General features: G+C 32.3%; 1 protein-coding gene across 1 annotated transcript in view; it reads right to left on the reverse strand.

The window, feature by feature from the left end:
• The window catches only part of LOC148609022 (uncharacterized), a 60,073-nt gene that overhangs the window by 13,106 nt on the left and 34,163 nt on the right, over nucleotides 1–12,804 (reverse strand). Inside the window, exons 35-49 of the mRNA XM_088540506.1 lie at nucleotides 12,486–12,661; nucleotides 11,839–12,092; nucleotides 11,328–11,450; nucleotides 9,818–10,026; nucleotides 7,749–7,905; nucleotides 7,038–7,201; nucleotides 6,271–6,433; nucleotides 5,674–5,987; nucleotides 3,785–4,039; nucleotides 2,552–2,701; nucleotides 2,222–2,326; nucleotides 1,745–1,852; nucleotides 896–1,055; nucleotides 273–456; nucleotides 10–95 (exon numbers count right to left, since the gene is read on the reverse strand). Coding sequence (XP_088396632.1) covers nucleotides 10–95; nucleotides 273–456; nucleotides 896–1,055; nucleotides 1,745–1,852; nucleotides 2,222–2,326; nucleotides 2,552–2,701; nucleotides 3,785–4,039; nucleotides 5,674–5,987; nucleotides 6,271–6,433; nucleotides 7,038–7,201; nucleotides 7,749–7,905; nucleotides 9,818–10,026; nucleotides 11,328–11,450; nucleotides 11,839–12,092; nucleotides 12,486–12,661 — 2,608 coding nt within the window. The remainder of the gene's footprint in view (nucleotides 1–9; nucleotides 96–272; nucleotides 457–895; nucleotides 1,056–1,744; nucleotides 1,853–2,221; nucleotides 2,327–2,551; nucleotides 2,702–3,784; nucleotides 4,040–5,673; nucleotides 5,988–6,270; nucleotides 6,434–7,037; nucleotides 7,202–7,748; nucleotides 7,906–9,817; nucleotides 10,027–11,327; nucleotides 11,451–11,838; nucleotides 12,093–12,485; nucleotides 12,662–12,804) is intronic.

Raw genomic sequence — 12,804 nt, forward strand, 5'->3', positions numbered from 1 at the left:
CAGACAAACCTAGTCCATCTTTATCTATGTCGGATTGCTCGCCATTTGCTACATCAATACAGTTATCGACTGAATCGAGAATCCCATCACCATCTCTGTAAAAATCACATGATGGTTTCATGAATTAGAATAACAGTAGGCATCAATATTTATACATGTTTCATGTCTCTTTGACGTATGGTTGTTATATGTCTGTTTTAAAAAAGTTATATAAGCACAATTCATTCAAAACGTCTGATTCGTAAGATTAGTTAATTACTTTGTAGCTTTACCTGTCTAAATTTCCACTGCTATTGGAAGTACATGCATCTCCTATTCCATTTTGGTCTGTATCAATCTGATCACTATTGGACTGGTTAGGACAGTTATCACAAGCATCACCATATCCGTCCCCATCTCTATCATCCTGACTTGGGTTTCTGGTTACCGGACAATTATCGGATGTATCTGTTATGCCTTGCAAAAGAAGAACACTCTATTATAAACGAGCTTAACTTTCAAGATAAACATCACGATCTCATGACTCTAGGTTCAGATTAATATTGATCATATATATTGCTGTCATATTTTTAGACTCTTATAATATCAAAAGCTATGAGAAGTGTCACTATTTTATAATAATTTATATTCATTAGTTTTAATAGTGTTACTTTGCCGTCACGATGACAGTTACTTAGTATATTTCCAGTATTGTCAAACACAAACTCGGGATCACTATTGCATATAACATTATTAGTAGAACTACAGTAAAAGGGAAAACGAACATATAATAATAATTAAAAAACAAAATCTTTTAGTGAGATACAACCAGCTGTAAACAGTAACAGCCTATAAACCAGACACTATATATAAGCTAAGTATGAGTCGCTTGACAGGTTAAAAAGTCAATCCATACCATCGTTATCACTGTCCGTGTCACAGACATCTCCAGTACCATCACTGTCAGTATCTGTCTGATCTGGGTTTGATGTTCCCACACAGTTGTCACAAGGATTTCCAATTCCGTCTCCATCAGTGTCTGTCTGATCAAAGCTTTTGGTGAAAGGACAGTTGTCCTGTTAAAATGATATATAATATTCAAATTAACAGGAAAGTGTCATGCATTTCAATGTTTCAAATCAGATCTTGTGTAATAAAAAACTAATACATAACAGAATACCTTGTATAATTGGAGGTGAGATAATGGAAAACTATGATGATTTGGAATTGAGATCACATAGAAAGGAATGGGAAAAAAATCAGAAATCGAGCAAATAATAATAAAAAAAAAATAATTAGCAAATAAAAACAACAAGCTGCTTTTTCCTGTAGATGCAAGGTCAATGCTAGTGATCGGGTAATGTACAACATTATGTTTTGTGCGAGAAATGCAAACATCGTATGATTGCTCTGAAAAAATACTTCCTTTCAGTTCTCGTCTTAAAACCTTCTAGATCTACCGTCTGACACGATATGAACAGAATCGTATAAAGTTTTTGAAAAACGTTGTCATATTCCAGCCTGTAATGCAACTTCCGCTGAAGGTTTTTAATATGGTACAACATAACAGTTGTGATGTTAAGATTTAAGGTTAAACATGCGCCCTTAAAACGTTAAACCACATCAATTTAACACAACCAGTAATAAGGAAAATAATTGCTTTTTATTAAATTACAATTGATGGATTTATTTTTTCTCACCAAAAACATTTTACCTATTTGTTTTTTAGTGATATCTGAGAAGAAAGATATTCTGAATTACTAACTATACTATTAATTTTTCCATCATTGTCTTTATCATCATCACAGTCATCTCCACTATTATCCCCATCAGCGTCTTCCTGTCCAGAATTCGGAATTGATATGCAATTGTCCTGAAGAAAGTTATAGCTATCATATACTCTTTTTTGAGTCAATTTTATAGTTTGTGATAGATCTTTGCTAGAAATGTTAATACTACAATCCATGCTGTTTAAAGTTAGTGCTTCTTTTAACTATTAAGAACTATTATTAACTTTTAAATGAAGTTATTCTTTTGATTTTAGCTTATACATAGCTTTCCCCGATCAAAATATCTTCTGCTTTATTTTAATTGGAAAGTATTGTAGAAGAAACATGTGTTTTTGTTCTAAACAAGTGACAGGATGAAAAGTTGACAAATTGACAGAGAGCTTGAAGATGACACAAACAATACGGTGATTTAATTTAATGTCATGACAATGTATAGCGGTATTGATAATTACCCGTTTACATCCCCAATCAGAGCACGGCAGTGATACATTAGGGTGGCCATCCAGATCTGTATCTTTTCCACAATGGTATCCGTTCCCGGCATATCCTATTGGACACTATCACAGAAATAATTATTTCTTAGATTGAATAATTCGCGAAAATAGATATCATCAGGTTAAGTAAGTACTTTTTACCTAAAGGTCCCTTTCACTGATTTACTGATTTTGTATCACGGATTTTTGATCAAATCTGTTCCTTTTTTTTTAAAAAAATGATGCTAAAACGATGTTTACTACAGGAATAAAAAGTGTTTTGATTTTACTCAAACAGTAAAAACTAACCTCGCATCTATATTCTTTCGGACCTATATATGTACATGTGGCGACCTCTGCACATTTATTCTGGCCTGTTTGGCAATAATTTGTTGAGTAACAAACAACATCAGGGATACCAGTGTAACCTTCCGCACAATATCCACAGTAAAAGCTTCCCTATTGTATATATAGTAACATTTATGAGATTCAGAATCACATATAATATGTTGGTTTGCAACATTTCACCCATTTCTTGAAATATATAAATAATTCTTATATGACGTGCTTCAAAGCCCTTTAGACCACAGCCATGCTACAAACGTGATAAATACATGACCAACACTTCGTGCAAAATATTAGCTGCGTCTATTAAAAATACGAAGAACCTAGTCCTATTAGAATAGAAATAAAACACGAAAACTGATTTTTAACCTGATATTTATGTCGTTATTTAACTCCTCGTTATCACTTGGGATAAAACAATGCGACATAAATGGCCAGCCTGTGGTAAAACAATGATAAAATGGAGTTTCCGTGATTTATTTTTAAAATAGATTATATTGTATTGGCATCATTTAATAGGTACAAAACTTTAAAATACAGACTTTCATTCATACTAATCTGTTAAACAAACTATGAACTGACTCACAATGGAATTGTTTTACCCGTGATTAATCTCCTCCTGCGATTATCTACAATCATATTTTCGTAATGCGTGTTTACATGTGATTTAAACAATGGGTACAGCATCCTGAACAATAAAAAATGTTGCAACTTAATTTGACGTAAACGATGTTTGTTGGGAACGCTCATCAACAGAGCCATTAAACGAAGTAAAATAAATAAGACTTAATGTTTACAATAAAAAGTCATTAAATAAAATGATAAAGTTATCATTTCAGTTATAATTAGAGCATATTTATTCCAGTTAAAACTGTCTTAACGACAATTTCTATTCAGCAGTAGTCTGCTTGACACTGATCAAGCTCTGTAGTATACTATAATAACCTTCCTTTATATAACTATGATTTTGTTCTCCCTTAAAAAAATCAGTAAAAGAAGGATAGACTGTAGTATTAACCACAGTATTAATAAAAGGTGCATTGACATACCAAAATGATAACACAAGGAATATACCCCATTGTTAACACTGTAAGCATTAACATACCATATTGTTAACACAGGGAGCATTAATATACAATTTTGATAATACACGTAACATTTATACACGATAGTGTAACAAACGGAGAATTAACATACCATAGTGTTAACACAGGGGGCATTTATATCACATCCACCGTTGTTAGTCGTACATTCATCTATATCATAGCACATCTGGTCCTGAACCGGTGATAAAGCTTCATTTTTATACTCAAATATTCTCACAGTGTCATTAGAGGAGAGTCCGTCCTCATATGTTCCCTTATGGTATCCTCTGGGACAGGCTAAACATTGATATCCAGGGACAGTGTTAAGGCATGCTGAGTTATTCCAACAGGGTTTGTATAAATCACACTAAAATTATTAAAACACTTTGTTCGTTATTTAAGGATTGACTGAAATATATTGTTTTTCCGTCCTCGAAGAAATAACCTCAATACGGTGGTGCACATCAAATAACCTAATGAACCACCGGATTGAGGTTATTTCAAATAGACCCAAAAAAAATTTACAGTTATTCCTTATAATTTTATCTAAGTACCAAAATTCAACGAGTGAATCATTAAAACAATGGTGTCAATCAAAATCACCAAAACAAATTTGGTCAATCCAATCAGAAACCGTGTTAATTCTGAAATTAAATATTATATGGTATTGATAAAGTTTATCAATGGTTTACATCACTTAACGTTTAGTTGACCCCTAGTTATTTGCCGCCAGGCTAGAATGGCAATTGGTTTATAACGATACGACACAAGTTTTTTTTTCAACTCACGTAGTCGTGTATAATTTGTCACAACGATTTAAATATAAACACAGAAGCATGCAACACATGCCCTATAATTTCTAATGGACATGTACATACAAAACAACAACAATACTAATACCAGAAAAATTCGAATTCGACAACAATAGACACCATTTTTACCGTTTTTAGTGGAGTCCGAGTTGCTCATTAACTTTTGTTACTTTGTATGTATGATTTTAGCTACTTTATGTTGTGTATGTCTGTTTTCCATGTCAGGTCTTTGTCCCTGGATTACATTATTTTGATTACCGCTATAACCTTGGTTCACCTGATTACTCTAACAAATAACTTATTAACACACGAGGAAATATACATCTAAATAACTCATCAAATATGATTATATTTGTTTCACTTGAAAAACTCTCGTAATCGCTAGTGAGTAAATGAACATTAATTTCTATTTGCAGATACAATCCGGCTAAAATTTGTAAGAATTTCTCGGATCGATCTCAGAGTAGTTTGGACATTCCATGGAAAAGTGATAAACATCTTCACTCAGTGCCCAACATTTGCACTGAATCGCTCACATGGTTCGTGTTTCAATTACTCAAGGGCAATAACTCTTACTTTCAACATATCCAACCATATGTAGTCCTTACCATCAGAATCATTCCATCAACATTTTTTTCATCAATAAGAATTTTGAGGTATTGGTTAAAACTGAATAAAGTATCAACAAGAAATCGAACATCAACTTCGTATTAATATTCATGTTTGTTTCATTATGAGAGTCATTTCACCAATTGAAAGTTTTTTTTTCTATTAGAGTTTTTTTCTGGTTGATAAACAAAGTGAACTGCCATTCTACCCTTCTCATGGGGAATACCATTTAAAAGAAGTGCTAACTTTGACCCAACAAAAACAAGTTTGTGGGCATTATCGTAAAGACGGTTGAAAAACTGCAAAAAAACGTCAACTTCCGCTTTTTAAGGACAATAACACCAATAAAGAGTTGTCTTGTGAACTAATTAACCAAACACAGTTGATATCAATACTATATCAGCCTAAAGGTTTGGGCGAAATTTGTATTTTTTTTTATTGCAGGTTAAAAAATAAACATTTATTTTTTTCTGGAGTATATGCCTTTAAATTTGGTATCAGGTATGCATCGATAATTGAATAAAGAAGTATGGCATTTGACAAAATCTGTATTTATAAAAATTACACGATGTTAAGTTACCTCATTAATATCAGTGCAAGTAACACCATCGCCAGTATATCCAACAGGACAACCGAGACACTGAAATCCCCCTCTTCCTGTATTGACACAAAGATCCTTGCTAAAACAAATATTCTCTTTTTCACATGGACATTCTACGCCACTAAAACAACCAACACAAATGCCAGAGCTGTCACCGTTGGAATAGGTACCAGCTTCACATGGAGTACACCTGTCTTTTGCAGTCGAGCTATGATAACCTGCCGGGCATGGTTTACATGATGTCTGTCCATTTAGATCTTGGTATGTACCCTCTTTGCAAAGTTGACAAAATTCTGTTAGAGAAAAGTAAACACGAGCTACTAACTAGTATTTTTGTAAGGAAAGGAATGATCATGGTTTTAGTTATGTTATCATTTTACACAAATAACTCATTAACAGATGTACTCATATATTCTCTATGTTCTATGGCTTGATTCACAGTCAAGTTCTTTCCGCTAATTTACCTCGTATGATGCCTTACTTTTTTCTCACATAACAATGCATATTACCAAGGATGCAAGTACCCCATGTGAAATAATTTACTGTAATATAGTAAATGACTTTAGTACAACACACCCTCTGTTTCAACAGAATATGTTCCTGACTGGCATTGGTATCTCTGTCCTCCTCTACAGGCATACCCAGGTTCACAGGGAACACACGATTCCGGGCACAATGAGTTATTGCACTCGGTGTACTGAAAGTTAGGGCATGGAGTAGCATATCCTTCTTTACATATCTGTAATAGCATACGAAATTAACAGCTGCGGCAAAATTCATGATACACCTGTAAACACCTTGTCGATGTTCGAAGTTCAATTTTTTAACATTAAAAATACTAATGAACAAAAACTAACAGTACGACACGAAGACAAACAATAAAATAAGTCAGTCAAGGCGTTCTATTAAAATGTGTATGGACATTTACGATTAACAATCAACGGTATACCAAAAATCGTTCTCCTTAATCATTTAGATTATATGAAAGTGCTGAAAAAGAAATATGTTCGATACATATGTCTTTATTCCGTTTAACTTCACATACCATCATAATCTTATATTAAAACAGGCTATTTTAATAGCAAGTTTAGGCTCATTCAAATTGTATTGGCTTTAACAGAAAAGTAAAGCATCACTCAAATATTAAACACATTTTAAACTAAAATCCACTATACAAAGCCAATACCAAACATACTATATATGTTACAAAAAGATGAATAGATGGTGTTCTATTTGGTATAGAAATGCAAATAGAACGAATCAAGCAGGGTCATTATTAATTTCACTAAGATATATACGCAGCATTTCTTGCAGCTATGCATATACAGTCAAACTATACAAACCCATCCTTTAGGGCAAGCTGAGCATTCTGATGCTGCCCCAAATGAATGCTCAGTCAATGACCTGGTACAATTCAAGGAGGTGTTTTCACATCTACCACAGGTACGGGCAAGTCCGTCTCCAAGACAGTAGAACGATGTATAGCATCTCTCACAAGAAGTATCATCTATATATTACCAAACAAATTAAGGAATGCTTAATTTTGACATTATTTTTTGGAAAAATATAACTCTTTCATCACAAGTGTATATCAAACAGTTTATTTTTTCAGGTAATTCATTTCAATGAAAGTCTTCAGGGCAAACGTTTGCTTTGTTCATGTTCCTTACGTGAAAATGTTAATTGGCATCTTCACTCAATGCAAACAGATATTTTTACATCAAAGCTTTTAAAATCTATACTCAGATTCATAATACTGGCCAGACATTATTCAACTAAAACAAATAAACAACCATAAAACTATCACAAAAATGGAAATATGTATTGGTATACATGTATAATACAGGACGAGTACAGATGAAATTTAGGAAGTTATAATACATAATGTCGCGGGAATAAATATGTGATTGGAAACATGAACAATTTAAACACAAAAAATAAGATTCCGATGTTTGATACTTTAAAAATGTGTGCCGTGTACTACTCTCGATTTTCAGCATTTGTCGGTATTTACTTTAATTTTTGTTTGAAAAATATAAATAATGAAAACGTACAGTGGTACTGTTCAGCTTGAGAGCATCCTGACAACTCCATTCTCAGCGCAGCACTTCCTGTCCAATTCCTTGGATTGATACGTATGTATCTTCCAAATATAGGAGGATTAAGTGCAAGGATTTTTACAGAATTTTGGTCATTGTTTCCTAAAAATATCTGCAATGCACTGTCATGGGTTAATAAAGGGGCTGATAATGTGAAAAATGTACTAATACAAAAATAATTTATGAAGTAAATATCTCTTTTAACTTTTTAAAATGTTAAACAGAAAAAAAATATTTAGTAGAGATAATTTGTGTATTATTTATGTAGTTTTGAAGTTTCTTTGCACATTTTTTATAAAGAAGAGAGGCGCTTGCCACCTATGGTTAAGAATGACTAAATTTCATATTACATTATGATAATGTTTATTTTATTTATGTTAATTATCATTTTCATTTGATATGTTTGTATATTTATGAGTTGAATTAATGACATTTATTCCTGTTGATATTTACTTTTCTGTGTAACTGTAGCCATTGATAGTTATTAGTGTTCAGTTTTGAATGTCTGGTCATTTGATTTCTACTATTAGGTTATTATTGTATATCTCAGGTGTGTTCTATTGATTTGCGTCGTAATTGGACTGTTTGATCACATGTAGTTTTGAAGAGATATCTTTTGTAATAAGCCACGTATTGATTCATTGTCAATTAGATTTTGGTCCAGGAAGGCAGACATCTTGATTTCTGTATAGAACATTTTTATATTTAGCAGTGGTCCCGGGATAAGTTTGTCTTGAAGGTTAGTTTTCTTCATTTCTTTTATCACTACTTAACCGTCTGTATTTTAAAAGGGCATATTGATATATGTGTGAATGTTAGAAAGAATTTGTGAATAAGTCTGTAGGATGAGTCTGTTCTTTATGAATGTGTAAAGCATATTAAACTAAATTAAAGTTAAAGTTTAAAACGTTAAACATTTAAAATATAAAATAGCTTTTAATGACCGTATTTGAGTCTTTTAAGCAGATTAGTATGAATGTGTTTCATTATTTCTAAATATGAGATCAATATATTATTAAGTGCTTTTCACAATTTTTGTGTGTTTCAGGATACACTCTTGTATGTTATTTTGTATTCAGTTGAATTTTGAATTCTACTTCTAAGCACATTGATTATGATTTCATATTATTGTGTGTCATAAAAAGTTGTATAATATTCATATGCAAAGTTAGTGTTTTTTTCTTTCTGTTATTTGTCATAAATGCTACTTTGTAAAATTCCATTGACCAGTTTTAGTTATTGTTTCTAGCACTTATATTCATATTGTTTTATCTGTGTTTGTAGGATCTTCTGTTTGTTTCATTCATTGCGTTAGACCTCAATGAAGATTAATAATCCACTGTGTTCTGGAGGCCATAAATCCAGTCCCGTTTCATATAAGTAAATTTGAATTATTTTCACGCACGCATATATATAAATTTAGTTCCTGTAACTATAACTTGGTTTTAAAGTTAGAATAGGTCATTCTATAAGTTGAATTTTGAGTTGTTACATCTAATATATCAGTATAAAAGCATCGAATGAATTATAATGTATATCATTCAGATTTGGTGATGCTTATTTGTCTTGTATCTTCTTTTAACTATGCATTCCGGTCTTTAATAGTTGTCAATTTCATTTGACGCACATGTATGATAAACAATATCGATATTATGCCGATAGAAGTTAGATATACTGCATATAATATGCCAAATTCTGTATCGTATGCCATATAAACCCAAGATTTCTATAGCACCGCAAGAGCTACCGCCCCGAGGGTAATATAAGTCGAGGGTTGATATGGCATATGAAACAGAGATATAATGTTCATTACATCATACATTTTAACTACACTCCAAATGTGTTTCGAGTAGTGATGCGATATGGGTCTAGGAGTTTGATATATTGTATATGATATATATCTATGGGTGTAATATAAGGTATGTGATATAGGGTTACGATATAGGGCTGGAGCAATCACTTATTAATGAATATTGAAAAATATTTTGGTTAAATATATAAATATAAATTTCTGATATAATTACATATTCTCCAGTGGAATCATGATATACATTCCAATCGTGCCCATAATCTGAGTACAGTATCTGAAAAGCCTCGATCCAATTAGGTTCATCCTCTTGCCCCTGAGTTTGTACCTTTGTTACTTTGTATGGTGCCTCTAAGTCGACCTGAATATATGGGTTAGTATCACTTTCAGCAGCGATCCAGCCGCCTGATAATGGCCCAAATTCAGCTGAAAAAAATACCATAACAATAATTAATAATTAAGGTAACGGCAAAGCAAGACGGGTTCTTCTCTAGTCAGTATATTCTGTATCGTAAATATTTTACTCGCAGTTCTAAATGTTAAGATATTACATTTTTTATACTTAATCAACCAATTGAGTTGCATTTTCTATATATAAACATACATTTATGGTTTAGTATTTTGTCTTAATAATTTAAATTTTGTATTGCAAGTAATTCTACTTTCACTTTGGTTTTATTCCTTCAAAGTTATCCTGATTGAAATAAACTAAGTTTAAATATGTAGTCAAACTACACTACAGTAAACATGTTGAGTAATAGTACTCAAATCTTAATTAAACCAATTATCAATATTGTTACGATTCGCGGAAAAAGACTAAACCATGAAAACAAGACATAACAACATAAATACTACTAACGTTAATAAATACACTACTTAAAGAAAAAACGATCTTAAGTTTTAAGTTTAGTCTGGGCTGTTCTTTCTTTGTAAGTTGTGTATTCATCGAGTTGTGACAAGAAAGACCAGCAGGATAAGCGTCCTTTGCTGTTTTAGAAAGATCCACCGCATATTATTGAGCGAAGTACTTTTGAAAAAATGAATTTTGTCCCGTGATAAAATAACCTCGTTTCGAAATCTTTCTTAAAGAGGTTTGGTTTCGTGTAGCCTTTTTTTAGTATTTGCAATACGTATGAGCCTTACTAAATTCACACATTTAAATGATACTAATCGCTGTTGTCTTAGTCTAGTTATGGGTTTTCCTTTCCGTCGATATCTTTAAAACATCATGATATAAGGGTGTTAAGGATGAATTCTCGGTGTCAGGGTCTGAAAGTCTTTGAGACAGATTTCAGATTAAAAAAATGACAGACTAGGAGTATTTAATAACTGACCTTCTTCCAAGTAGCTTAAACTTAAATTGAAGGATCAATGTTTATCTTTCTTTCAACCAATAAGTTAATAAGTCTTATAATAAGAGTACATAAACAGATCGACAAGCAGTGGGTACAATTAGAACGATCAAAACTCCCAGTATTTGTCGTGTAATCATTAGAATTTAACAAAATAAGAATGTCGGTCCATTGCTCTTTGTTTGTGTGTCGGTATTTCATCTTTGTAGAATGAACATCATTGTATGATGTATCCCTAGTACAACAAAATTAAATAAAAAATCCTTCACTTATTTACAAACCGTTCTTAGTTAAAGCGATATTTAAGTCTTTATTGTTTGGAACGGTTACACACACACACACACACACTCACGAATTACAAATTGTTATACTTACGAGTTGACGCTGTAAGATTCAGTCGTCCCCGTTCAGGCTTTGTTAAGAAACTTCTAAAGGATGATGCTGTTATCAGTTCATCACGAACAATTCCAGAGGCAAGACCAATGTCATCAGAGCATTCTGGAATAAGACAATTGCATGAGTATTTACTGTTGTAAGTTGTACATATGTTTATACACATGTAATTCTGATGTGAAATGTCATGCCTTCCAAAGATCAAAATAGTTTATACTATTTTTGTTGCAAGTTAAAATGTTAGTCTATATTACAACGTCCTAAATTCAGTTGTGGTATTCGTACCCTCTTTTGTGATTTTGCATGCACTAACCAACGGTTATTTGAATCTAATATCAATCATTGGACATTCTTGGTTTCACAAATACTGAATTAATGTATCTGATTATATGTACACCAGTGATGATGACCGTTGTTTGCTTGGGTGTTCATTCTTATAAATTTTTAAAAATATGACTAATACTATTGTTAGTTTAAATTTACAGACACTTACTAAAATTAACGATCCAATATCCTGGAATTCGGAGGTACAAATCACCAGTCGTCTCGTTGACAAGAAAGGTATAATTTGTCTTGTCAAGATGTTCGTTCAGAAGACAAGTGTTACTGATATTGACAGTGACATTAATTGCACTACCCAACGGCGGGGTTCCATTGTCTATAACAGCTAGGGTTACCGTTAGTTCAGTTGTGGAATTATAGACTTCACGACGTATATCCAAAGATTCTGAATAATCTATCTCTGGACTACAAATGACAATGTTTTTCATTTACTAATACATATTCCAATCATTAATTTATAAGGCATTCGAAAGATTATTATCTTTCATTTCATTTTAATTTAATTTTATTACTGTTTTCTTATAGGACTCGCAAGAGATATTTCAAGTGTAAAGAAAAATCAATGCTTCTTTGACATTGAGTAGAATAGTTTTACTGAAACTTCATCTGCAACAATAAAACGGAATTTGACGTATGAAATCAATTCTAGCAGAACGTTCTTCCGACCAACGGAAATCAAAAGCTTTAAAAGGTATATGAAATTTGGTTATAATTATGGTTGCCCTAAATAAACGTACATAACATAATTGTTAACCTTTTAATTCTATATTTTCGTATCCGAAAAATGAACAGATTTACCTCTCGGTGTGTACATGTGAAACGTAGTAAGTATATTCTGCATTAACTCCACTATCAACATCAGATGCAGTTACTGACATTAGCGGTGGTAACTGTAACAGAGGCTGAGGCGTGATGAACACGTCTCCAGTCACATTTAGTTGTGGGCAGTTGTCGTTATAATCAGTTACTGATACCTTGATGAAGAAGTACAAAAATATATAAGTATCAGACATAATGGAAACATGTCATGTTTCAACTGTTAATTAGTGAATATGAAATATTTTATAGACTCAAAGCTTCTGGGGTGAGTTGCTGAATGACATATACGTTCACTGCA

The sequence above is a fragment of the Perna viridis genome, chromosome 8 (genome assembly GCF_037379345.1).
Source record: "Perna viridis isolate PV_CMFRI_1.1 ecotype Kerala chromosome 8, ASM3737934v1, whole genome shotgun sequence".
NCBI classification, from domain to species: domain Eukaryota; kingdom Metazoa; phylum Mollusca; class Bivalvia; order Mytilida; family Mytilidae; genus Perna; species Perna viridis.